At 46.8% G+C, this 27,377-nt stretch overlaps 2 protein-coding genes across 6 annotated transcripts in view; both read right to left on the bottom strand.

The window, feature by feature from the left end:
- The window catches only part of lmo7a (LIM domain 7a), a 70,432-nt gene that overhangs the window by 23,609 nt on the left and 19,446 nt on the right, over positions 1 to 27,377 (bottom strand). For 3 of the 5 annotated variants that reach the window (XM_080786255.1, XM_080786257.1, XM_080786259.1), the window contains 12 exons: positions 20,468 to 20,498; positions 19,190 to 19,303; positions 17,858 to 18,095; positions 16,573 to 16,822; positions 10,578 to 10,607; positions 9,596 to 9,710; positions 8,036 to 8,175; positions 6,676 to 7,468; positions 5,822 to 6,130; positions 5,127 to 5,241; positions 2,306 to 2,467; positions 26 to 219 (listed from right to left, as the gene is read on the bottom strand). In XM_080786255.1, the coding sequence (XP_080642381.1) occupies positions 26 to 219; positions 2,306 to 2,467; positions 5,127 to 5,241; positions 5,822 to 6,130; positions 6,676 to 7,468; positions 8,036 to 8,175; positions 9,596 to 9,710; positions 10,578 to 10,607; positions 16,573 to 16,822; positions 17,858 to 18,095; positions 19,190 to 19,303; positions 20,468 to 20,498 (2,491 nt within the window). The remainder of the gene's footprint in view (positions 1 to 25; positions 220 to 2,305; positions 2,468 to 5,126; positions 5,242 to 5,821; positions 6,131 to 6,675; positions 7,469 to 8,035; positions 8,176 to 9,595; positions 9,711 to 10,577; positions 10,608 to 16,572; positions 16,823 to 17,857; positions 18,096 to 19,189; positions 19,304 to 20,467; positions 20,499 to 27,377) is intronic. The other 2 variants (XM_080786258.1, XM_080786256.1) reach the window with 2 other exon arrangements.
- LOC308331105 (LIM domain only protein 7-like) lies at positions 11,330 to 15,378 on the bottom strand. The gene is made up of 3 exons (XM_080786261.1): positions 14,926 to 15,378; positions 14,133 to 14,288; positions 11,330 to 13,643 (listed from the first exon to the last, which is right to left on the bottom strand). The coding sequence occupies exons 1-3, from the start codon at positions 15,228 to 15,230 to the stop codon at positions 12,767 to 12,769; spliced, it is 1,338 nt and encodes a 445-aa protein (XP_080642387.1). The 5' UTR covers positions 15,231 to 15,378; the 3' UTR covers positions 11,330 to 12,766.

Genomic DNA, 27,377 nt, shown 5'->3' on the forward strand with positions numbered 1-27,377 from the left:
TTCAGTTATCCTACGGGTCACTCACAATGGTTGAGTGGGTTGGCGGCGCCTCCTGGGATGTCGGCGGCGCGTCCGTAGTGGGCAGTCGCGAAGTGAAATCCAAGCTGGTGGTGACCGTTTGTGTGTCTGAGGCACCTACAAATGTCGGGTGATCCATAGTGGTCAGATTGATGGTCTTATGGCCTTTAAATGGTGGGGAAGGTAGGTCTCTGTCCCAGTCTGCATGCAACACAACGCAGCAACGACACAAAGACAATTGGACGGGCATGTACGTATGTGTTATTATAGACATTATAGTACGTGTGAAGAAGGTGCATTTGTGTGAGTTAGTTAATGCACAATGTGTGTGTTTACTGTCATAGATCAGCTGGATTAGGTGTATGGTCTGTAAGTAAAGCATTTTACATAAGCATGAATTTGCTGCGTGCGTGCGTGCGTGCATGCATGTCTCCATGCATGTGTGTGTGTGTGTGTGTGTGTGTGTGTGTGTCTCTGTGCGTGCGTGTGTCCGTGCGTGTGTGTGTGTGTGTGTGTGTGTGCGTGCGTGTGTCTGTGCGTGTGTGTGTGTGTGTGTGTGTGTGTGTGTGTGTGTGCGCGTGCGTGTGTGTGTGTGTGTGTGTGTGTGTGTGTGTGTGCGTGCGTGCGTGCGTGCGTGCGTGTGTCTGTGCGTGTGTGTGTGTACTGTAACATAATGTTACTTATTGGGTCCCTGATACGGTTATCAAGCGAGGAATGCGGTTATCAAGCGAGGAAATGAAGGTGCTGTTATGGTGTTAGAGGAGCAGCATGGGATTGAGAGAGAAACCACCTTCCCCAGACATGCAGTCTATATACCAAAGCTGCCATAAACCCCACAGTGTCGCCAACAGGCTCACACACACCCACACTATAGACCTATAGAATGATTATTTCAACACGGGACTTATAGAAACACTACTCGGTTTCACTCAGCTATAGGCTGGAAGGCATATTAATTATGTTAGCAACTAAGTGATGATAACTGCGTGAGGAGAACAGGTATTTGTATTAACCCATTAACCCATTCTGACCGGGCACCCATTTTGGTGTTGGCATCATGTTATGCTTTAGCTATTGAAAAATAGCAGATCTACAAGCTCATAGCGCGCCACCGAGTGGCGCGCTACGAGCTTGTAGGTCTGCTATTTTTGAAAAATCGAAGAACGACTGACATTTTTAGAATCTGATCTCGGGTCAGAATGGGTTAATCAGACCAGTGTGTGTCCAGTGGAAACCTCGTATGAATCTGATCTCAGGTCAGAATGGGTTAAGACCTGAGGGATGATTCTACAAATCGGGTGGAAACCTCATATGTCCAACACAGTTACTTTTCGGGATTCAAATTCCAAAAACGGCAAATGTAGCAGATCAATAAGCTCATTGTGGATCTGCTACTTTTGGTGCTTTTATGTGACGTTGTAGTACGATCAAGTAGGGCATTCATTTACGGGGGGAAAAAAGTTGGCACGGTATAAGGTATATGGAGATAAGAGGTTTCTGCCCCAGTTTTAATGGGTTAACGCTCTAATCAAGAAAAAACACAAACTCATAGGACCAGGCACCAGCTGGGCAGGGTTAGTTTTTCTAAACACCACATGGAAACAGAGGAAATCTTATTTATAAGAGAGTAAAGCCTGACATGCATAGTTTCGACTGAAAAGGTGTCGCTTCGACACCTTTCCAGTTGAAAATACACTTAGTTGTCGAGCGACATCGTCGCACGTCAATCAAGCTTTAAGAAAGGACATAATGAACAAATAGACACAAATAAAGGGTCAGACATTAAGAGCACAAAGAGACAACAGTCAGAGAGGACAGACTATAGTCTCTTAATTCTCAGTATGAGCGCGAAAATTGACACCACCGTCGCCAGAATGGAAATGAACGGAAAGAAACAACAGTAATGAAAACCTTTACCATTTAACTGTCATGAGATCATTCACGGACGGTTTCACAGCAGTTTGCGGACCAATTTAGAGTGTCAAAACCGTTTAGCAACCCAACCAGCATAAGCAACCTTGTCACCCTTAGAAATGCAATCCTTTAAGTGGTTCAGCTCTGCTATTCTCTCTCTCTCTCTCTCACGCTTTCTCTCTCTCTCTCGCTCTCTCTCTCTCCACCACTGGATAAACTATTTCACTCCATTGCAATTTGTATCTCTTTGACTCCTTCACTCTCACCCCCGTCTCTCACCTACGCCCACACTCAACCATGTACACGGCAGCACACGCACACACACACACGCGCACGCACGCACGCACACGCACACACAGGTGAGGTGACTCACTGTTCCTGCCGTGGCGGCGTATATCCATGACCAAAGTTCCCTGCTGCAGAGCCTGCTCCATGCCGCCCTTCCAGTCTGCGTAGCTCATGTCTGCCACCCTCTGACCGTTCACCGTCAGCACCTCGTCGCTGACCTGCAGCTGGCACATCTCTGCCGGGGTGCCTGCATGCATGCACACACACACAGGGGGAACACAGACAGACGCCGCTGGTCACTAACCAACATTAATGTATTGTAGACCCACCGTGAATGGGAGACAGTCATTGGATTATTATACTTTTTTTTTGGTTTTTTCCATGTCGTATGAAAGCAGGGAATCATTGCTTCAAATTGACATATTTACTTTGTTCAGTTTGACCCACCAGTTGTGGAGATATGGCTTATAAGAGTATAATGTCTTGCAGAAAACAGGCTTGAAAGGTTCACTTTTGTGGACTCTTAACATTACACCTAGCTACGTGTTTAAGCATTTCATATTCGATTTCAGCTCTGACATTTATTTCAGACATGCTCTAGTAAGAGTCTGCCTGTGCCATTAACTTATTTTGGATAAAATAATAATAAATTCAGTTTTTCTCCTCTGGTGAAAAGCTGGAGGTTGCATGATGACAGGCCCTCAGTCAAATCAGTCCAACCAGGGATAACTCCCCCCTGTCAGGATGTAAAGGAGCAACTTGGACACTCAGGCATGAAGGAAGCATGAGTTCAAGTCCGTTGCTCTCCCCATGTCCCCCATATATGGGGACTAGGTTGGCGGAGGGTGTGTAGAGCCCAGGATCACATTGGATGATTGACACAGGGGTGAAAAATGGGTTACAAAATCGTGGGATAAAAATTATTCAAAAAAGAAAAAAGCCTCAATACGGGAGGTTGAGAAGCCTCTGCAAAGAGACAGAGAGAGGCTCAGGCCCAGCAGATCTGACCCAGATAGATGCTGCCCTACATAGGCCTGGCATAGTACCCGCTGCACCCGGCCCCTAGCTGCCGCAAGGCCATCCGAGAACTAGGCAGTAATTCCTCACTGCTACAACAGCGTAATGAACTAGAGCTAGAACACAGGGTTTTCAATACTACCACTCTGTGTTGGTTTTGACAGCACGTTTTGATTTAGTTTTAATCATGGTCTTTTGACTGAAGTTTCATTTCGTTTTAGTCAAACTTTTGTCATCTGAAATGTTTTTCAGAAAGTTTTAGACAGTCGACTAAATATAAGATTTCAATCTGCGAAAATGTATTGTGGCAGGCCATGATAATGAATTTATTCATATATTTCAAGACAGTCACTAAGTGCTTTACCAAACAGGGTAAAAGAAAGCAACGTGATAAGCATTAGAGATAAACTACAACAAAACATCAGTAAATAAAATAGCAGGCACAAAATGTAAAATCGAAACGTACACATCAGTTAAACAAAAATGTCAAGAGGAATTTAAGAAAGGGCCTTAATATAGAGGTGGGTTTTCAGAAGAGATTTAAAAGACGACACCGATTTGACACTTCTTAAGTCTACAGCTAGGGAGTTCCAAAGCTTGTACGGGACCAGATTGCAAAAGCCATGGCCACCCTTTGTGATGAGGCTTGTAAGGATCCAGCATGTCAGAGACATAACTGGGAGCCTGTCCATTCAGAGCTTTAAAAGTTATACACAGTGTAAGTAAAATCTTAAAATCGGTATTCTGAAACCAACAGGTAACCAGTGAAGAGCAGCTAAAATGGGAGTGATGTGGTCACGTTTTTTTTTAGACTGAAGAAGAAGACCGGAGATGAAGATGGTGGCGTTATAATGGCCGATTTTACGATTGGTTACATGCTGAAAATAGCCGATCTACAAGCTCACAACGCATCACGTTGTGAGCTTGTAAATCTGCAACACCCAAGCACAACCAAACATAAAAATGACATATCTTTTGGTTCTATATTGGATCTCTTCCCCACTAGTCCCTCCCTAACAATTTAGTCTAGTTTTGTTGACGAAATTGCCAATACATTTAGTCTTAGTTTTTGTCATCATAGCTTAGTTTTTATTTCGTTTTCGCCAGTGAAAAAAGTATACGACGAACATTTTTCGTCATAGTTTTAGTTGACGAAATCAACACTGCTACCACTGTATCTCTAAACCCAACAACAAGTCGCTTTGGGTAGTTTTACTCTTGCGAGTCGACTGTCCACTGAGCCATGCTGGACCAGTGTTGTGGAATCTTTGGTATAAAATATTAAGAATGAAATTGGAAAGCAAATTTTGTTCCCCGTTTTTCAATTCATGGCTAGTCCCTTTCTTCTTCTTTGTTGTAATGACATTTGTGTTGTGTTCAGACGTCAAAGGTATATTCAATTGTTTTGTTGTTGTGATAATCCTCCCTACTATAGAGAGTGTGCTGACCATATAAGGAGTTCCTCCCTTCCCCCAGTTAAACGTAGGTTTCGTTTTTTGGCTAGGTGGCCCAGCCTTCATCCAATCAGAATAGAGAGGGGCCTTCCGCCAATCATGATTGAGCAGGGGCAGGCCATGGTAAGAACCTCAACACGGATTTTCCTGGAGGCTTAAACAAAATCGATTTCACAAAATCGTGACAATGTGGCCCAAATGTTTGAATATATTCTTTCAGAGCGAACATTTTTTGCTCAAATCTTTGCTTCTGGGGAGGTCCCTGGAATGACATATTTTCAGATGGGGGGGTCGGCGGCCAAATACATATAATTTTTGAGGTTCTTGACATGAAATATTGAGAACCACTGATATAGAAACATGAGGTTTTTCCAGAAAAGAATACATTTAAAAAAAGACATTTTCTCAGGCCTAAATGGGTTAAGCAAAGTGTACCTGTCTGGATGGACGACACGTGAGCCCCGGTCGAGTCCCAGTCGGCCTGGAAACCAAAGTCTCGGCTGCTGTTGGGTTTCTGATTCAGATTAATGCGCATGTCACAGTAGCTCTCCTAGAACACACACACACGCGCACACACACACACACACACACACTCAGAGTGAATATATATATTTTAAACATCCCTGTTACAAAGTGCTTCACAGAACCGACATGAACAGACACACTCCATCTGTCTAATATGACACACTTCAGTGTTTTCCTATTTCCATAACTTTCCTCTCTAGCTGCTCCGGAGGAGGAGGAGGAGGAGCCGGCATGTCAGGTTCTGTGTGGAAGCAGGCCTGTGCTGGTTAGCCTCGTTAGGCTCTCCAGAGCCAAGGAAAGCAGAGCCATTGTTCCTCCTCTGTATGTATGAATGATTTATGTCTGTCTAATACAGCCAAGCTTGGATCCTGCGCTGTACTGTACCTACAGTGTAGCTGCCGTGTGTGTGCATGTGCGTGTGTTGTGTGTGTGTGTTGTGCAGCCTTTAGTTCAACAGTTTTGTATTTACATTTGAACACCAGCCGTGTCTAAAAAAATCATGTATTCAGCGTTCAAGCTCCGCTTTCACATAGGGTTATATTATCACAGTCTACAGTATAAGAGCCGACGTGTCTTTGTCAACGGTTTGTAATCAATTCAAGCACCTGGTTGGTGGTATCCTTGGCCGGAGGAGCGGGGGGACTGACCGGGGCTTGGCTCCTGACCTGGGGGACAGCAGGGACGGGTGAAATGCTCTGCTGCTCTGTGGCGCCGACGCCTTCTCGCTCTCCGCTCTCGCCGCCGTCCTCCTCCTGCTCCTCCTCTTCGTCCTCGCTGCTGCCGAGCGCCGAGCTGGAGTGAGACTGAGCCTCGTCCTCGGAGGTCATGAACTGGTGGTAGCGGCTCGGCACGGAGGACTTCGTCGTAGAGACGCTCACATCGCCGTTCACGCGCTTTATGTGAGGGTCGTCCATCTGCTCCCCCCGCCCCCCGAGGGAACGAAGAGCGGTTATTATTATTAAGTACAGACATGGCTGGGTGCAACGTTCCAATTTAAAAGACACGGGAATTAATCGTATAATCTTTTCATCGTAATACAAGGTGTTTCAGGCGGTGAAGACAGAGATGAACTACACGGTAAATGTGCTGTACTATAAATGCATGTGTACATGAAATGCAGTTAGACATTCAAGTACTTGTCTGAATAACGTAGGCCTATTTAAAGCTGACAATAATTTATATATGCAGTGAGTTAGTTCTGTAGACAGTGTATAGTAAGAAATAACGTTATCTTCGTCCATTATTTACAAAGTAATCAGATATTAATTTTGAGTTACTCTACTGTACAGCCCAATAGTTGACACTATAACACACCTGAAAAAAACAAGTTTCTCCTAATGTCAAATACAGACATAAGTGTCCCAGCCTGCCTGCTAGATGCCCTTCAGCCTAAAACAGACCTGGGATAGAAGTACAGGTACTTGTTATCTTTAGCCGCGCAACAATCAAGTGTACTCACGGTGACGGCTCGGGGAAGGGAGGCCATGCGGGTGGACTGGGTCCCGAAGGGCCTGGGCGCGACGACTGAGGTGAGGCGCGCGCTATCCGATCTCTGGTAGCTCCTGGGGAGGGAGGCGGAAACCCGATACACCCCGGGAGGCTTGGGTTCCACTGAGTTGTACTGTGTCGGTGGTTGTTTGTACAGGGAACCGGGGGAGGGGGGGGGCTCGCTCTCGGGGCTCCGCGTAGTACTACCCGCCGAGGGGCGCTTTGCTGCCTCCGGCGCCGTTTGAAAGGCGCGGCGGGGCGCGGCGGGGGCGGCGGCACTGGAGGACTCCTGCGACTTGGCCGTGCTGGTGGTGTGCTCCAGCAGCGCTGGCCCGGTGTTCATCTCTGTAGGTGCAGCGGTTGGAGGGTGGAGCTTGGGGACGGAGGTATAGCTGCTGGAGGAGGAGGTGGTGCTGGTGGTTCTGGTGGTGCTGGTGGTGGTGGTGGTGGTGTCGCTGCCAGCAGGACTTTCCACAATGTCAACTTCCCGTGTGGTGGGAGGAGGAGGAGGGGAGGCAGCCCTGTTGTCGGTAGATGGCGCGGCGGCGGGAGGGTCCTCCTCCGTCAGAGAGGGGTCAGAGTACAGGCGGGGACGGTCCGCGAAGGAGGAGGAGGAGTAGGGAACGTCGATGGTGTTGCTCCTGACTGCGTAGGTGCGGGCGGAAGGGACGGGGCGGTCAAACACGTCCTCCTCGTCGTCCGCCAGGTGAGAGAGAGAGCTCTGGAGACGACTGCCAATGGAACTTCTGTCTCTAGTCCCCACTCTGTGGGGGGAGGGGGGGAGGGGGGGAGGGTAAGTGGTATAGGACGGGCAGTAACAGGTAAATGAAGGACGGACAGGGTGGGACAAAGAGTACAGGGGTGGGGTGAGCAGGCATTGGAGTTGGGAGGGGGACAAGTGAAAGGGAGGAGAGAGCGGAACGAGGGACACGGGATGAAAAGGGAGAGAGAGCAGGCAGAGAGAGAGGTGGGGCAAAAAGAGAAAGGGGCAGGCAGGGAGGCGAGTTATAAGTCACTATTAGATTACGCTTTCACACTGGCTAGAGAGGGGACAATTAGAGTTAGTCCATTCGATGTCTCTGACCACAGGTCCACTGCGGTCCTTGCACAAGCTGATTTTTCTTTTCTTTTTTATGTCATTAAAAAAAAAGAAGCAAAGTTTGTATTAAAGTAAACTTGAATAAACTAATTGAATTAGTTTCCTGGTGCCATTAGGTAAAAGCAACTAAAAACAACTGTGAACAGATAGTTTGGAGCAGACATACCAAAATTGCAACCATTGCAACATTCTTCAGTTCGCTCATGCACATCATCCAGTGTTTTTTCCATACCTCCCCTCTTGCATTTCCTTGAAGGTCTTGGACCTTCTGTTGGTGACGGCGACCTGCTCAACGACCTGCTCCCGCTCCTCTTTCTTCTTCACGATATCAGAGTTGACACTCTTGCGTCGGTTCTTCCATTTGGTCAGGTCCTGCAGAAGAGACACGAGACCCAGACCACCATCTCAGAAATATGGACCGTATATGAAAACCAAACTGAAACTCGGCCCACGTTCAACCTAACATGGACGATGGAAGGAATCTGTTGAGCTGGTTTAACGCCACAGAATTGACGTGAAGTTGAGAAGGGGAAGGGAGAGAAAGAGTGGGACGGAGAGAGAGAGAGGGAGAAAGGGCTACATTTGAAGGTGTTCTATTTGTGTGCTTTAGGCTCCTCCCGGCTCAGGTCCCCCGAGTGTTGGGACTCTGTTGACCTAAATGCCGCTTTTAAGACTCCATTATTCTACAATGACACCGTGCTATCAGAGACCACCGATTGACGTGTCCACATAGTAACTACATGTGGACAAAAGGCATTATTAATACATCTATCTGAAGAGGACTTTAAGTGAGCATGACGGAGCGGACGAACCAGCCTCCTTCAAAACTGGAGCGATAGGCTTGGCCTCCTTTTCGAAAGGAGGAGGTTTCTGGCACCCAAGGTGCGCCGCATTTCCAGCGGATGTTGTTTAGGGATATAGCGTTATCCTAATTAAATCTATCCTAGCAAGCATTGCTAGACGTCTCGGTTATCATCTCTAGACATTACATCACGGCATCGTCATTGCACAATATATTCCTGAGTGGAAATTGGAACGAGGGCAATCCATAGCCAGAGGGCAGTGTCGCTCTCTAATCAGTGTCTGTCTCTCCCTCTCTCTCTCTCTCTCTCTCTGCCTTCTGTATATAAACAGCTCTGCTTTCACCCCCGTGGCCACTATAGGCCATTCTCCCGGCTGCGCCGTAACACCTGTTCTCTTTATGGGAGTAAATAGAGTGCACTTAGTTTTCAATTTCTGGGTACACTATTTCATTATTCGCCTCCTTGCAAAAAAGGTCAGCTTATACACAGGTATATTCAACAGTTGACGACAAACGAGAGGTGTTTTGATTTGGAGATACAAGGAGGCTGCTATAGGTGACAAACGGGGATCCTGCAGGTGTATTGTACCGTGTGTGTGTGTGTGTGTGTTTTATGGATGTTAACCCATTTTGGGGCGGGAACCCCTTTTGGTGTTAGCATTATGTTATGCTTTAGCTATTGAAAAATAGCAGATCTACAAGCTCATAGCGACGAGCGTGTAGGTATATATTTTCGAAAAATCGAAGAACCCACTGACATAGAAACATAGCTTTTTCAGAAAACCGCCAGGATGTAGAAGACCATTTTTAGAATCTGATCTCAGGTCAGAATGGGTTTTAAAAATGCTGAAAATAGCCAATCTACGACCTCACAAACGCGTCGCATCGGCTTGTAGAGCTGCCGTATATTCGGCACGTGACACACGCACACACACACACACACACAACTAAGTATGAATTCATCAGAGGCTTCAGCGTGGTTATACTCACATCCTGCCATTGGTCGTCGCTCTCCTTCACCGTCTCGCGTAGCTTCTGCAGCTCCTCGTAGCGCACCTGTCGCAGGACGGCCGGGTCCACTTGGATGTCACTCATGGACTTGCTCCTGTGATTGGTGGGATGGAGGGACGGAGAGTATGGTAGACGGGACAGCAAGTTTTGGAAAGATCAGGGAACCGGCAAGCAAATGCGTGCGAAAGGTGTGATGTGATGTGAAGTGTTTATTTCCACAACAGGTCATTTTCATGCAGCGTGAGAAGTGTAATACTTTATGTCATACAAGGTGTTGAACAATACCACGTCTTCTAGAGTCAATGGCATCGACGTGTTTTGCGTTAGCCAGGTTATTAATAATATGTCATCTGTGTAAAGGTGTTAGTGCACAAACACAGCACACGGGTCAACCACACGAAAGCTTGAATGGGTTACAGGACAACATGCTGCAGTACAGTACAGTACGGTGTATATTCACGGGCTATAAACCATCCCCTTCATGCAAAAACACAGCAGCATTACGAAGCTTTCGGGGGTGTCAAAGTGCTCGCTGTCACTCACCTGTAAAAGGTTTATGCATTCCACATAAGTGCTATCAGTGTTCTGAGAGTATTTGAGAGGAGGTGCAGCTATATGGAACATTGACTGAAACGCTCACTGGGACATACAGTACTGTAGCTGTATTTGGGCAGTTGTCCCTGTGTGTGTATTGGTGCCGTATGCATCGTCACGCCTCACTTTGTTGCTTTGTCAATAGCGCTTTGTAGAGCAATACCCCATCCGTCCCCACTTGGCCCCGTGCCATACAGCCAAACTTGTGCGTCAGCGCTTTTAGCAAACTAGACAGTGAGAGCAGCAGCAACAAGTAACAACAACACAAAAGCAGGAGCTGTGGTGTGGTGTGGCGGTGGTTACGACTGCAGAGGGCAGAGCAAACGCGCAAAAGTAGCCACATTCCTGAGACCCCGCATCAACTCACCCGTCGCTACCATCACGCTTTTGGAGCAGTCTAGGAAACCAAAGAGAACCACACAGACAAAAAAGGTCACAATCTAAAAACGGTGCGAGTTCCGACTGCTGTCGGTGTTGCCCCGAGGGTGGACCGCTGTTACTTTAAGATCAAGGTCAAGAAGAGCGTGGACTCCCTGACTAGAGGTCAATTAGGAAAACCAGCATTCCATCTCCAAAGCAAATCCAAGATCAAAGATTATTATTTCCCTGGTCTGGACTTTCTCTGTTTTGGTGTTGAACAGTGTTTCAGGTATATAATGTAAAGAGTTTCAGGTGTATATGGACAGAAGTATAAGCCTGTGCTAATAGCTCCTGAAGATGTTGCGTGAAAGGGTCATTTCTGGAGCTTTATTTTTAAGTTATACAACTTTTTTTCATTGAACCAGTGGTTCCCCTCTCTACAACATACTCTGACATAATCTGACGTAATTGGAAACACAGCTTTCCATAAAGGGAAGTAAATCCAGATGGCCTCAGGCCAGGTTAAATTGCTGCTGTGTGTGTGTGTGTGTGTGTGTGTGTGTGCACGCACGCACGCACGCACGCACGCACAGGTGTGTGTGTTTGTGTACACACGCACGTTCACATGTCTCTGTGGTATAGATGTGTTTCCATGTTCCTATGGAGATTAACTTTCATCTTCTTGCTGAGCATTGGGAAATCTCAGTAGAGTACATGTAATGATGACTCTGCTTGATGTAGTGCATTCAGGCATTTCCTGGTTTAAAATTGGCCTATTAGACCGTAAAGCTTTCTACACTATTACGGGCACATTACATCAGCTTTCCATGTCAAGTGTGAAGTTCCCTTCACTCCAAAGGAAACAACAGTTTGTTCTGTTCTAATACCTGTGCTATGGAGAGGCTGCGGGGTCCAATGCATTCCATCACAAAAGCTTGAAGTCTGAGGTTTTTCTTTTATTAAGCTTGGACAAAAAAAATTGTTCCATTCACAGGCAAATTCAGTCCAGGGGAGAAGAAAACAAGAACATTATGAAAACCAAAACAATCTGTTTTTCCCCATCAGAAATGTACTTGGGTGGTATAGATCCTGTGAGAATTCATGCAAATTGCGTTTGTACAGTATGTACTGTACATCTTAGAAAGATATACTTTATTGGTCATTGTGCTCAGAGAACAATGAAAGACCGTTTGAACAGTAACACTTCAAAAGACAGAAACACGGTAGCAGCAGTGGGTGTACATGTACAGTAAGGATATCCACTGAGGGTGCCTCGCATTTCTCTCCCTGTTATTGTACACTGTACAATAACAGGGAGAGATTATACACTGTACAATGTACAATGTAAATATAGAGGGTATGCACGTGATGACATCACCATCATATGCGGAGGTTATGCAGGAACGCCTAATGAGTGGCAAAAAACTGCTTTCTGGCCTTTGACAGCCCCATGCATCCAAACAGAATGGTCCTATCTGATTGCATTAAACCATGTTAACCCATTTAGGTCTGACCTTAAAATAAAAATAAAAACGATTTTTCAAAAATAGCAGATCTACAAGCTCATAGCAGATCTACAAGCTCATAGCTCATAGGTGATGTTTAAATCACCAGAAAGGGGTGCCCGCCCAAAATGGGTTAAACAAAGTCAAACACACTTTGCCACTCGATCTGCCACTCGCGTTATGCACGCGCATACGCTCTATAACGAAAGGCCACGTGAAGGCTGGATACAATCGACCCGGTCAGCAAAAATGCATATTATTTTTTCACAATTCAGAGGCAACATCAAACCAAACACGAAAATAAAATGATCAAGTAATATGATGTACATCAATCAGTCTGCTACATTTCCTCCACTGGGATATTTGTGTTTCGATATTCCTATAGCTTTAGATATATTATAGATTTAAGGGAGTGTGGAAGGCACCTGCTTTTGCAGGAGGAAGTGCTTTGACTGGTAAAGATTCCCCCCCATCTCTGACACCATTCCACGACAGGGTATAACAACAACAACAACAACAACAACATGCATGCAACTTCAGCTCCAGTAAGAGCCAGATGTCACCAGGGGAGCTCTCACACAAAGAATGAAAAGGAATCAATAAAGGGAAGGAGAAAGGAAAAGAAAAAGACACAACCTGCAGTGTCAATAAAAGTAACGGGAGGGGGGGGCACCGTAAAACATGAAAACAACTAGACTCGTTCCTCCGATCTGAGAGCTAGTAGCCTTTCCAACAACAGCTTCCTCTTAAACCTCAGCTGACTGGCCTCCCTGATGGCCCGCATCTTCAGCAGGTCGCCCTCGCTGCAGGACGTCGGCAGCGACGGCGTCATCGGGTTGCCCCTCGGCGAGCCGCCCTGAGCGAGGACGGAGGCGCCGCCTAGCTTACGGAGCAGCATGTCGTCGCTTTTGAGGCGGACCTCCTCCTCCTCCTCCTCCCCCTCCTCCCCCCCCTCCCGATTCTTATCCACTCCTTTCTCGTGGTTCAAAGGGCACGGGGGACAGAGCAGCCTGGCCTGGAGGTTGGGGGGCAGCGCCCAGGGCTCCGGGATCGACATCGGGGCGTAGTTGTCGCCCGAGAGCGGCCGCCACCGCTGTGGCTGAGCGTGCGCGGCGGCGGTGGCGCGGTACGCCACGTCGTCCAGCTCGATGTCGGGGAGGAACTCCAGCCGGTCCTTGATGTCGCCGCCGAGGAGGAGGCCGCCGCCGCCGCGGTGCGGCTGGACCACGATGTTGAGCTCCGGGTCGGAGGAGTAGAGGTGGCGCGGCGTGCGCTGGGCGCACAGACGGGTCTTCATCACGGCCATGTCGGCGTTGGACTGGAAGGCCAGCGTGCGCCGGGTGAACATGTCGTCGTTCTCCAGGTCGGGGAGAAGGCCGTCGTAGTCGACGGGGTCGGGGGGCTCTTTGGGGTCCTGGCGGCCCAGGAGGGGCCGCTTCTCACATTTGACCAGTTTGGGACCCGAGGTGGGGTCCATTTTGGCAAACACCAGAGGGAGCTGGGTCTCTAACTTAGGGGACTGTAGCTCAGGTAGCAGGAGGGGGGCGGGGTGTAGCTGAATGTGAGGACTGGGAGGGTGGGAAAGGAGGAGGGTGGGAAAAGGAGGAAAAGAGAAGGATAGAGAGATGATGAGTGCATGCATGTGAACCGGAAAAGTACAGAAAGAAACAAGAAAAGGAGGAAGGGATAAAAAACGAGCAGGCAAAGTGGTGATATTTGATCACAAATACACTAAATTTGATCAAACGAGGATTCAATAATCACTCTGCGTGATGCTATAGCAGCTAATATATTATCTAAAAAAAAAGAAAACGCACTAAAAGTATGTGCAGCCTTTATTCCAACAAAGTCTGTGCAAGCAAAGCTGTCTTCTCAAGCGTGTTAAGGCGACATCAGTGGCACAGTTTTGTGATTGTTGTCATTAGTATGTTAGGGGGGGAGGGCAGCTCATTAGAAAACATCTGCCCCACAGTAAGAGCCCTTCATATTGCTCTTATTACATCAGCATGGCTCTCTAGAACATTCCTGCATCGTCACAGTCATGCAGCTGTATCGACCTTTTCCCCACAACACGGGTGGTGGTGGTGTGGGCGGAAGTCTCAGGTGTGTGGGAGTGAGAGGGAGAGGAGGGGCCTGCGGGGGAGGAGGCCGAGGAACGCCAAGGACTGACGTCACAGTCTGAGTCGTCAGAGGACGTGCCCGACTTCTTAGGGCTACACAGACACCGGCGACAGGGAGGAGAGGAGGAGGAGGAGGAGAGGAGGAGGACGGGAAGGCAGCAGGTGGATACGGGGATGTGGGAGTGGTGGGGTGGAGCGGGGAGGTCAAGTTACAGGGAAAGGGAAGGAGAGAAAGGGAAAAGAAAGAAAGAAAGAAAGAAACATAGGTCAGATGGGGAGAATCCATATAGGGGAATACAGTAAAACGAAAGAAGTAAAAGGAATTTAAGTCTTATAACCGAGGTTGACATAAAGTAGCATGCAAGAGGGTGGCATTAGTCCACAAGAAGAAAAAAAAAAAAGTTAATATGAAAGCAAGGAAGCTATTTTAAATAGTGGGAACTGAAGTAGGTAACATTTAATTAATTCAATGCTGGAGATTGTCTGTATGTTATCTTCCCTCGACATGAACATTTTGCGCATTGCCGATATTGATATGATGATACGCTTCCACACTGTATGTGTGGAACACATACAGACTGTTCCTGCAGTGCATGCCGATGACGGCTACAGCATGCAGACGGAATGAACAGGGAGAGCTATCTGATATATATCACTAATATATATATATCTACGGCATGGACTGTATATCTCACACCGTTGTTTGTTTGCGCCGCAGCCAGTCACACACCTGAAGCCTTGCATCTTCTTGTACCAGGGCCTCCTCTGAGAGCCCAGCTTAATCTTCTGTATGTGAATGTCTTCTTCGGGCGTCCAGAACTTGGGCAAGAACTTGTCGTAGGGCGTGTTGCTGGCGGACTGGGCCGCGGTGAGGCCCACCTTGCGGGCATAGAGGTCGTCGTGAACGGGGTCGCCGTAGCCCACGTCGTCGTCCTCGTCGTCGTCACTCGAGTCGTCGTACATCAGCTCTCGGAAGAGGCTGTCGGCGGACATGGGCCGGCGTTGGTCGGCGGACATGGGCCGGCGGGGGTCCATCCTCACCGCCGAGTCCTGCTGGGTGGGCTGTGGGGCGCCACAGTGGTCTCTGCTGTGCTCAAAGGACAGCCAATTCAAACTGGTCAAAGATATATATATTTTTTTATATCAGGAAGTACACCACACCAGTCAACACAGCAAGGAGCAGAGTGTCTGTTCCTGAGGTTTGCAAACATTCTCCAGTGAGAGCATTCGAAGGGTTAGGAAACCAACACAAAAACTCCAAACCAAAATAAAAAATGGCAAAAAATAAACAAGGAAAAGTCCATTCAAGAAGCTTCATGACTGCAAAAACCACTCAGCAGCTCATCAAACTCTGAAGGGGCAAATAAACTTGCTGAACCTCAAGCTCAAGCAAAACAATTCATACTGTAAATCAATGCGCAAGCAAACAAACAAACAAAAGAGAACAAAAGCGATGACAAAACTTCCAGCTCGGTTAGAAACGGCACACTAGGCCAAAAGGCCTTTTGCTCATGGTTATGGTTACCAATAACCATGCAAACTGAAGGTAAGAGAAGCACTCTCTGAATCTGAACCCTCATCAAGCAGGCAAATCCAAAGCCACTCTCTCGCGCCGTGTCGTGGTTTGCGCTGACCTGAGTAAGGTCACGTTCTGCTGAAGGGGGGCGACCTTTGGCGTCATAGTGACCTTGGGCCAGGGGCCCTTTCTCTGCCCCCCCGCCTGACACCGCCCCTCCGCCGCCCCCGCCGCCACCGCTGGACTCGGCATGGGAACGGCAAAGTTAGTGGGGGGCGCGGGGGAGGGGCTCTGGAAGCGTCTGCCGGCCAGGTCGTCCAGGACCAGGTCGGGGTCCGGCCGGGAGTCCGAGTCCGAGTCGCTGCCGCTCTCGTACTCGTACACCCACTGCAGGTGGGCCGCGGGCTGCAGGGAGCTCTGGGAGGACGCTCTGGGGGCGTCGCGGGAGTCCCAAGACGGCCGCGCCGACTCACTTGACGTCGTCGTTTCCATGAGTGAGTGAGTGATCGCAAAACAAAACATGACCACAACAGAGAGCACAACGGCCATGGAGACATCATTCACAGCAGCAACACACACACACACACACACACACACACACACACACACAGCACAACGACAGTGGGAGGAGAGGAGAAGTTCAATAATGCAATGGTACAAAGAAGAAGCATCGCCGGGTAGGAGCACTAAGTTGACTTGTGTGGCACAAACTGGGACTAAAGTCGAAGAGGAGTGACGTAACTCCTGCATGTACCCACCAAGAGTGTCTACATGTAACCAAATGGACCAGATCGGGTACATTTTGTATACACTCTACAGCACCGTGTGAGCGAGAGCCATGATGCGAAGTGTGACCCGTACCTGGTGAACGTGCCGTCCTCCTCCGTGTACTGTGGACCGACCCAGCTGCGCCGGCTGTCCTCGTGGCGCTCGGCCTTCTTCTTCCTCAGCGGAGCCGGCACGTAGGCCGAGACCTTGTCCTTGGTGGGCAGGAACTGGTTGAACTGAGTGGCGGCCTTGGGCGCGACGACCGCAGAGCGGCGGTAACTGATGGACTCTTTGTTTTCCGCCATCCTGAAGAGGGAGTCTGCTTCCGCGTCGCTGCAACAACCTGGAGCAGAGAGGGGAGACGAGGAGTGGAGATGAGGAGGAGGAGGGTGGCAGGTGTACAGTAAAATAGCTTTTTTACAAATGGGGGAAGTGGTCAAGTTTAGTGATAGGCAGTAGGGTGATAATAGGGGGAGACAGTGGAGGTCCAGTGAGCAGACTAGTGTGTTGTTCCTCCTGCTATGAGTCTGCAGCGGGAACAGAGGGGTGTTGGTGGAGAATGGAGGCCTCCTCATTTACAAGACTGTGTGGAAGACTGTGGAATGTCTCGCCGGCCTCTCACCCAGGGGGAGCAGTCACTCTCTAATTGCTGAGGAACTTTCCCAGCAAAAGTCCTGTTCTCCGCTCTCTCTCTCAAAGGAAAATTAAACCCCTCATCAGCTGATTTTTTTTTTTCTTCCTTTTTTATTATTATGTTTAAATATTAGTTCTCCTTAGTTGAACCTGGTGAATTTTCCTAGGTGGAAATAATTTACAACAACAAACCACTAGGTGGCGATAGGCATTTGTTTTCACATGTGGGAGTTTGGTTTCTGGCTCTGAAATGGCATATTTTACTTTTTACAAATATTTTATGAAAGAAAAAAGCTGAAATCCTGGAAAGCTCTTTATACTCTGACCCAAATTAGCATAGTCACTGACAAGTACATTTCCTGCATCAACACATGCTGGGTGAGTCTTGGACTGAACCCAAACTGAATGTAACTCAAACACATTCAGCAAGTCAGTTCTGCTCAGGATTTTTAAAAGACATACGCAACTGTACAGTAGAAGTACAACAGCCAAAGACCAAGCATGGTCCAAAGATATGTCACTATAACATTTGTTTTACCAAGCCTCAAACGTAAAATATAACAAATAAAATTAAAAAAGGGTTTCAACAACTCGACTCGTCGGATGTTCCGAGCGGGCGTGTGAACGCGCATGCATGTACGTGAGAGTGCATGCATAGTGTGTGTGTGTGTGTGCGTGTGTGTGTGTGTGTGTGTGTGTGTGGTGTGTGAGAGAGCATGGTCGTGATTGGCAGTTGTGCTCCTACCCTCACTGCTGCCTTTAAGTGTGGTGTCAGATGAGACGCTGTGGGGTCGGGAGCCCAGAGAGTCCAGACTGTCCAGGGAGTCCTCTCTCCTGCGTCCTCCTCCTCTTCCTCCTCCGAATACTCCTCCTCCTCCTCCTCCTCTCAGCTGGAACAGCTCCTCTCGTTCCGAGTACCAGCTGTCTCCAAAACCACTGTCTCTGACACTGCTGCCTCTCTGGCTTGATGAATCCTCGAGTGCCTGAGACACACACACACACACAGTCACACACACACACACACACACACACGCGCACACGCACACGCACACAAACACAAACACAGTCAGTTAGTAGCATGCCAATTACAGCATTCAACTCGCGTGCGTGCGTCTGAGAGAGAGAGAGAGAGACGGATGTCCCATGTGGAGTGTGAAGTCTGGTCATTCCTGCAGACTCACCATCAGTGACTGTAAACAGGCGCTGTGTGTGCGCGCAACGGGCAACACATGCTGCAATTTCAACTGCAATACCTCATTGTTTTCTATTCACTGTCATCTAACTGGAAACAAACAGCGCTGTTACCCATGTCCTCAGTCTAGATGATTGTGTTTACCACCCCTAAAAGAGGGGCGTTGCATAAACACACAAACAAGCCATGGTGGAGCCACTTTAGCCCGGGTTGGTTGTAAACATGCGAAGACTCGTCAGCCACTTTCAAAGGGCAAAAAAAAAGACGTGCTCAGATCTGTGATCTCCACCGAGTCCTGGCAGACAGCACGAGTCCACTAACTAAGCTCAGCTTTACCCTGCTCCAGTGAACTTGGATTATCGTAGATAAACGTAACAAGACGTGTCGTAAGCAACTGCCATTATGGAAAAGCCCCAAAACGCTGTGGAATTACAGGGGCTCAACACGCCGTGCAAACCTATAAATCTGAGTGTAAACAACGTGTCAAATTCAACACTGGCACGACAAGGGGCTGGCGAAAGGGCGTCTTGACTGAGGCAAAGGGCTATTTTCAACATGTGTAGCATGATTTTTGAATTGTCTGCCAAAGCGGTAAACAAGATTAAAATAGCTGAGTCGAGGGATCGGCTCATTTATGACTTATAACGTAGCTATGGTTTCAGTGGCCAGCATTCTGAGGCCCTCCTCCTCAGCCTATCACATCCATTCCCTCCGCCACAAACATAGTCTACATACCAGGAAGGATAAAGAAAATGTACAGCAGTTGTAAAAAAAAAGACGGTTTCATTCATTTCATTCGTTCTCGCAGATTAATTATTGTTCTTGGCACACGTGCTGTATAAGACGAGGCAGATGTCTTGTTATACAGTATTTTGGCTCGGTTACCTTGGCTAGTGCTGTTCCCAATAATCCCTCAAATGCCTTGAGGTTCAGGTAAGGTCCATCATAGAATGGGTCACAATGAGCCCTTCTACCCAGCCAGTATACGGTAATCAGCACCTGTAGAGTAAAAAAAAGAATGCTTAAGTTATTACATACAGTAGTCTTACAACCTATGGCATGAACTGTACACAGTAAAGAGGTGTCATTTATCCATTCGTAACTCTGAAGACTCTCAGAGTTGAGTATTTTAACGTCTACGCCCTGTGCACTTATACACGGAGGGATAAAGCCTTAGTAGGCTTAGCCTACAGTAGCTCATCATCAGCCAACACGTACTGTATTGTATGTTTGGTTTGCTTGAAACTCACTCACTCTTCTGTCTGTGCTCACTGTGTTGTTCCAAAGTGTAAACGCTAGGGTGGTTATCGTTATATATCGTTATAGTCCTGTTCTGGCAGGTCATGTCGTGCACAGTATATACCGCACGGTCAAATCCTTACATTTCCCACACTTTCAGAGTTACATAAACAACTTTGTATTTTGCAGTGTACACTACGGTATGCTCTTTGTTTGCTGGCCCGGCATCCAGAACGGTCTGTTGTTTACTGTTTGTTTGTGTGAGTAGTGCGGGGGATGGACAGGTCAGGTACTACTGAGACAATAATAAACACAACTGAGGCCCCGCCCATACGTTTCTGGTTTTATTTTATGATTCTGATTTTGTTTTATGAACTTAGCCCCACCATCATTTAAATGGCAATAGTTTCCAGCTGGAGCTCTCGGAAGAAACCCTCCTTGATGAAGCATTGATGTCAAATGTTTCATTGGAGAAAGTATTACAAAAAACTATTATGCTATGAGTAAAAGTTATAAATCTATAGTTCTTAATTAAATAATGTGGTATTCTGTAGTCGAGTAGAATACCGTGTTATAGTCCTGCCATTGACTTATAACATTCATACAATATTGCCCTACACATAACTGTTTTTTGAAGGACATTTTTCATATTTGGTTAATCTAAGGCCTGCACGACTCCAATTCGTCTCAATTCTTGCCAGGTGCACGGTCGAGGAAAGTTAACTTTTCAAGAAAAAAAAAAAGAATACTCACGGAAATGCATGTCCTTTAATGCACTTTATTCGTTTATATTAATAATATTGATATAAACGAATAAAGTGCCTTAAAGGACATGCATCTCCGTGAGTGCTGGTATTCTCTTTTTAGAGATTTCTTGAAAAATATTTGGTTAATCTCTAAAAAAACTAAAAAAAAATCACTCACATTTTTCAGCCTCCGGTTGGTCTCTTGATGCCTGTGGGAGAGAGCAGAAGGGACAGGTGTGTTTGTGAGGTTTAAACCACAATAAAAGAATGGAGGGCATTTTGAGGGCTCTGTGTTGTGAGCAGTGAAAGGGCTGGAAACTCAGAGCACAATCCAGAGTGCATCACCCCTTCTGCCTCACACAACAACACAAAGGCTGAGGGAATACACACACGCACGTGTATGCACGCACGGATTGCACGCACAAACATTGCACACACACACATGCACGCATGCACGCATAGACACACACACACGCACACACAGTGTTTTTTCCAGATATCCCCACAAAGCTGAATACAAGACATTGTGAACTCTCACATTAGTTAAATCTGTGTAATAGAGTGTATATTGTAACAACTAACTAACATCACAAAATCATGAAGCCATAAAAATAATTGGTGATACAGAAAGAGCTCTTGCCGTTACCGATATAAGAAATTACTAACGGATAAATAACAGTTCAACAAATGATTCTCTAAAAAAAGTTCTTCTCTGTCACAGCTTCAAGAGTCAGCCTATATAGAAGTCCTATTCTTGGGTCTGGCGATTGACCTGGGTGTCATTAAATCACTTTCCCAGTGAAATGCCAGCTCACTTTTACTCCGGTAAAAAAGGAAAATACAGCAACAGAGCCCACAGGCTAACCGGAGTCTCACAGGTATAGACAGTCAATCCACGTGCTCCGGGGGCCCCCACACTGTAATCTATTTAAAAGGCATTAGTGACTGCGATAAGGTGCTACACTAACCTAACCACAGTGACAGAGGGAGATTTATGGCTATATACTTCACAGCTTCATGCTACACATTCCTCCCATCATGCAGTAATACAATAGTCACACATGCCCTTTTACCATAAGAGTACTTGGGTATCCTGTAGCCAGTTTTTTTCCCAGCATGCACACGTAAAGTTGGGAGCACCTGCTGAGCATCTAGTGAACATTCTGTTCCGAGGCCTGAGACGGCATTGCATGTCAATCAAAAACAATATTCATATTTCCTACAGGTGCTCAGGGGGACGGAAAAAAGTAGCCGGGAGAAAGTAGATAAAGGTGCAACTGAAAACACATTATTCATGCAACAGCGATCATGTACATGATCGCTATTGCTTTCATGAGGTTCACAGACGTCAGCATTGACGACGTAATGCAGCAGAGTGGATTAAGAGTGAGATCTACCCGCCCACCAAGACGTGCGTCATTTCACACCAGGGTGATCCATCACGCAGCAGAACTTCACAAGTGAAAATTGAAATAAACGTACACACAAATTCCACATCTTGCAAATTTATGGGCCCTAATAAAAGCAGTGGGAGCAGTGGTAAAGCCACCTCCTCTTGTGTGGCTTGGAACACAGTCACAACAGCTACAATTATAGCCCTGGTCCAAAGGGAGGGTGTGTACAGCGGACCAAATTACCACAGCACTGGTTACCTAATGCTAATTTATGTTTAGTGGTAATAGCCGAGGGCTTGTTTAAGGGGAACAGAGGATAAAGAAGGCTATTCTTCAGCCAGCTTCGGGGCTGTGCAGTGCAGTAGTCTGCATCAGCTGAGCACTCACATGAAGGAAGACAACGATCAAGGTTTTGCACTTTATACTTGGCAGACTAGGAATAACACTGTCGACTCCTGAACAAAGACAAACCCGGGATCATTGAACATGCAAGACGCCCGCATAGGCCACAAGATTATAGGTCAATCTTTCAATTCACCTTCCTATGAAAATATATTTCAAAAACACTTTGCGTGGAATATACAGTAGTTAGATGCCCGTCTGTCCCGATGATTATACAGATTATGATTATTCAGAAAACCTAAAAGGAATATATTTTATTTTAACAATTTTGCGCTACGTCCAACCAGGGAAGTCAGGTGTAAAGGAGCAACTTGGACACTAATGCATGAAGGAAGCATGAGTTCAAGTCCGTTGCTCTCCCCAGGTTGGCGAAGGGTGTGTAGAGCCCAGGATCACATTAGGATTAGATAATTGACACGGGGGTGAAAAATGGGTTACAAAATTGTGGGATAAAATTAATATATATTAAAATAAAACAATGTGTAATTTTCTTCCCATTTGTTTCATTTCCGTGCACCTTAGGAACAAGGAGGAGAAGAAAAAAAAAGAGTTGTTGACCTTTGTAATGAAACCCGTGTCAACATGTTCATCTCATAATCCCACAACGTTTATGACGGCATGTGGTTTAAGGTGGTTTAATTATTTAACGATTATAATTTCACGGTCCTGAACGTGAACCCTTGTTCCTTGACAATCGAGCGAAAGGATCGCCTACTGTCAGCTCAGTCATGAAAGCAAACACATCTACCGAGGCTGTGAACCCACCCACCTTTAACCCCGCGCTCTTCTGGATACACAGCGGTCTTGACAGAACAGTATTCGGCTTGACGGATTAGCAGGAACTCCTCATCACTTCCTCCCCAGCATCTCCCTTTGAGTCACAAGGCTCAACCTTTGCTGGCTTTACAAGAGCTTTCACGTCTCCACACTCCTGGAGAGGTCGAAGGCCGGGTTGCCGGCAACCAATCACCAACGGGTTTGTTACATCCTTCCTTGTTCAACCACCAGTGGAAGTCTAAAAGACACCAGACAGCATTCTCGAGTAGTTCAAGCCCCTAAGGGAGAAACCCAAGCTTCTGTGGTCTATGTTAACACAGGCACCTTCTGCATCGCACCGGATCCGTCAATCAAAGTTGATACCTCCACGCATATAAACAGTTAAATCACTATGGGATCTCTTATACATTACGTGGTGCTGTACGTGGAATGGGATTTATGTTACCGTGTTGTTGGGGCCTGTTTTATTCGGTTTTATGTTATCTCATAGTGTTACTTTATGTATCTTCTATTTGGCATGAGCTTAAAAAGAGGGCGTGTTGCAGTCGTAAGCTTCGAAGGCTCGTTAATATTCAAATATTAGACAAATAACAACTTAGCGAAAGCCAACGCAAATCATTTTGGCACATCCACCAGTATCAGTATACAACACCTGATAATATTACTCAAGTCTATGAGTTCCCACTGGCTCTCTGGCTGTGCCGGAATAGAGGCAGAACCACAGATCAAAAGAAAATGCCATGCAAAATAAACAACAGTTATGGTAAGAAATATGGTCAAAACGTTGTAGTTTGCTTGTGTTTTTGCACAGAACCAACAGATACTGCAGACCTAGAATTAATAAAGATTAATAAACCAACAATGCTCCTGCATGGGAGACCATCGAGAAGTGTCAATCTATGTAACGCTAACAAGTCCAACCCAGTCCCAGCCAAGCCCTTATTTAAGACAACAACATTGCAAAGGACAAAGACAGGATAAGACATTGAGCCACGTCCCATTGCTTACCCGTGCACTCCCCAGACTCTAGGAAGGAATAACAGAGCGATCAGATCACCAACCCAATACCAAAGCTTAAAAGTAATGGGTGTGCACAACGCTCACGAGCATACCTGTGCAATGAAGATCACCTGCTCTGCTGCATTCAATACCACATGGAATGTTCTCTGTCCGCCTTGTGGAAAATAAAACGCCCCGCATTGAAATTGCCCTGTCACTCTGCATTCATCAGGAGTTATAGCAAATATGCACGCTTTTTCAGGAGCGCTGGACTGAGCTTATAGAAGCGAGCACATAAGTGGAGACTGATTAAAGAAAGGCATCAGCATGTGCATGATACAGTGTTACTTGGGAAGCATTGTGTCATGCTTATCAGAGACAGTGCAGCCACTGTGAGCGGGGTGAGGCTGGTATTTCTCTCTCCAGACAGCCAAGCGAACACAAATATAGTCCTTGTGTAATGTGTTGGCCATTTACAGCCAGGGCCGTAACCATGGAGCGGAGACTTTAATGGCGGTTCACCATCATCAGTCCTTTGGCTTCTTTCACAATCTGTCCACGGTTTGTATACACACGCAGTGGCGTGCACAGATAGACACTAGGGCCCTTTTGGCAATGTGCCCTTTTGGGGAAGAAAAACAAAAACGTTTTTTTTTTTTTTAATACACTGTACACTGTACAGTAAGTGGACCATGGTGACATTTGATCAATTGATAAAAACCTTCTAATATATATTATTTAGGCCCCACAATCTATAAATCTCACACTATTAAGGCAACCGGCCGGTTCCACGCGCTGCACATGGTGCCCTTTTTTTTTCACTTGAGCACCTAAATGTCTGTGCACGGCACTGTACACACCACTGCTTAAGAAGTGGTGCCATACTTGCAGCCATGAAAGTGTGCAGTGCCAGCACAGTGTGCCACACCCCAAATACTAATAAGACAGGTTTCGTCTATTTCTCTCTATTTCTCTTTCTCTTTCATGTGAAGTTAAAAAGATTTCAAACAATGAGACTGTCAACATGGGTGAAATGACAAAACGCACATGCTTGAGGAACATTGTTCAATGAACTATAACATCAGAGAAGGTGAACTGGATTGTGCACATCCACCCTAACTGGGTGCAGGTGCAGTATAAAGACAGGCATTCAGTCAGGGGAAAGGCATCCTGATGCTAAATACTGTAGGGAGCTTATTGTGCAGTGTGTGCAGATGTTTCGTCCTTTTGTAAATTATGATAACCATGAGCCAGTCAAGCTCACCCTCGCAGAGTCGTGTGGGAAACGAGACATTCCTTCAGGTAATTTTGGTCAACATGGAGACAGCCATGGAGTCTCGTAATCAAATCAGGTTATCAGACACTCCTCTTTATTTATTGTTGAGATGGGAACATTCAAATTCCTCAAATGCCGAACCGTTTTGATCTATGTCCCGCGCAGCTCCCTACTTTCCACTTGAAAGGTATCCAGTTCTTGTCAATAATTTGCTCAATCCGACGACCGCCACTATAGAGAGAGACTTTGAACCTCTCTCTCAGTGGGGGGTTCATTCTGTCAGTTACTGCTCGCAGCTAGGTCACAGAACAGAAGCTGACTCAGGGACAGTTACACTTCTCATCATGTCAGTCAAATAGACAGACACATCTGATCTACGATCAGATACGTTATAATTCCTTCCTAGCCTTAAGTATAGGGGCGAGGAAAAATACTGTATGTCGTCGGCTTGGGGTTATTTCAGCTCACACACACTTAAGCTGAGTAAGCATAAGCGTCTGAATTCCTCAGTAGTTCCAACAGAACAGTGTGTAATGGGATAATAACCGTGTATCATTGGCACTGTCTGCTGTAATTTCTGCCCTTTACGGCGCGAACAATTAGATCTGAGTGAAAACGATGCATTGAGGTCAGGTACATAACGCAATGGGGTTGACAGAGAGGGTCAGTGGGGTAAAAAAATAAATCGGGTATTTTCCTTCTCAGCCACTCAGGCCTGTGACTGTGACATTAGGCTGGTCTGAACTCTGGGGCTATTGCTGATGGATTGCAGTGTGCCCAGCTAAGAACAGGGTCAAAAGGAAGTGGCTAAAGCTAAAATAGAGTAGTCCTCTGTGTGCTATGGGTCTGTCCAGAAGCCACAATTCATCTAGCACTTAAATCCACTCAAATGGCCTCATTTCCTGGGCAGGCAGCTGTTTGGAAGGCTGAGTGCACATGGATCCAAAGTAGCCTGTGAATCATATCCTCTCCGATGATGAAGCAAATCCAATCTGGTCAGCATGACACCTCTGGGCACAGGACCACTCTGTATACATGACAGGTGGATGAAGCTGGGAAATCTTCCAGAGCTTTCCACGCATGGCTCACACATCCACCGGAGGCACCACACATCATCTCAGACACTCTTATCAGGGATGTTGTTGTCCATTTGGTTGCCCTATACTCGTCATATATTTGTGCTTTCTCCCCCTCCCGACGAGAGTGCTGTGTTTCCTTATGCAAATTGGCTACTTTGGGCGTTGGGGGGGGGGGGGGGGGGGGGGGACACGCACACAGAGGCGCTCATTATTACGCGGCGGAGCCGTGGAGAAACTTGTTATAGGAGGGTCGGCTTGGCACTTTTTGGCACATTATGTTGCCCCCGCTCGGCGCGTTGCCCTACTCGCAGTGCGTACTGCGCGTATACGTAGCGACGGCGCTGACTCTTATCAGTCTCTATCTTCTCTATCACAACAGCTTGTCACGATACACGACAATTTGATATCGAAAGTATGCGGGTTATGACAGATAACCGTCTTTATCAGAGGGCAGGTTGCATAACATGAGGCAATAGAACAATATAAAAACCACTACCACAACAAACCGGTGAAGCTCAAAGGTCAAAGCAAGCTCCATAACCTTTTATGGTTGTGACAACAAACGCAGTACTGTGTGTGAAGTGAACTGCAATCTTGCTTGTGGCAAATGCAGGATTTCAACTCAACACAGGAAAACACGTGTAAGTAAAGGTGTTAAACACAACCTACAGCCAACACATCAACAACTTCAGGATTTCCCACGAGAAAAACTTTTTTCTTTTTTTTTAAGCGAGGCCTCTCAATCCTCAGTCTACGGACGGACGGCTGACCCTTTTCTGCGTCACACGTCGGTACCACATGAATTCAACTTCACGTCAAGTGCAGGATGCTGCTGCCGAGAAACAGGATGCACTGTGGCCCTGAAGACAACATAGCAAAGGGATGATGAGACTTGAGAGCAGACATAATTGCTGGTGGTGCTATGGCACAGGAAGGGGAGGCTGTGCAGAGCACCTGTCAGCCTGCGTTAAAGGAACTGCACGTTGGATATACACCAGAGGTAGAAACCTCTGTCTGTCTGTCTCTCTCTCTCTCTCTGTGTCTCTCTCTCTCTCTCTCTCTCTCTCTGATGAGAAGGAGTCCAAACCAAGCCACTGTTTGCTTGTCTGCATCCCTCTGATCCTTTTAGGATCAGAGGGAGGCGTGTATGTCCTCATGTTG

Source organism: Protomyctophum bolini, assembly GCF_963924005.1.
Source record: "Protomyctophum bolini genome assembly, chromosome: 16".
NCBI lineage: Eukaryota > Metazoa > Chordata > Actinopteri > Myctophiformes > Myctophidae > Protomyctophum > Protomyctophum bolini.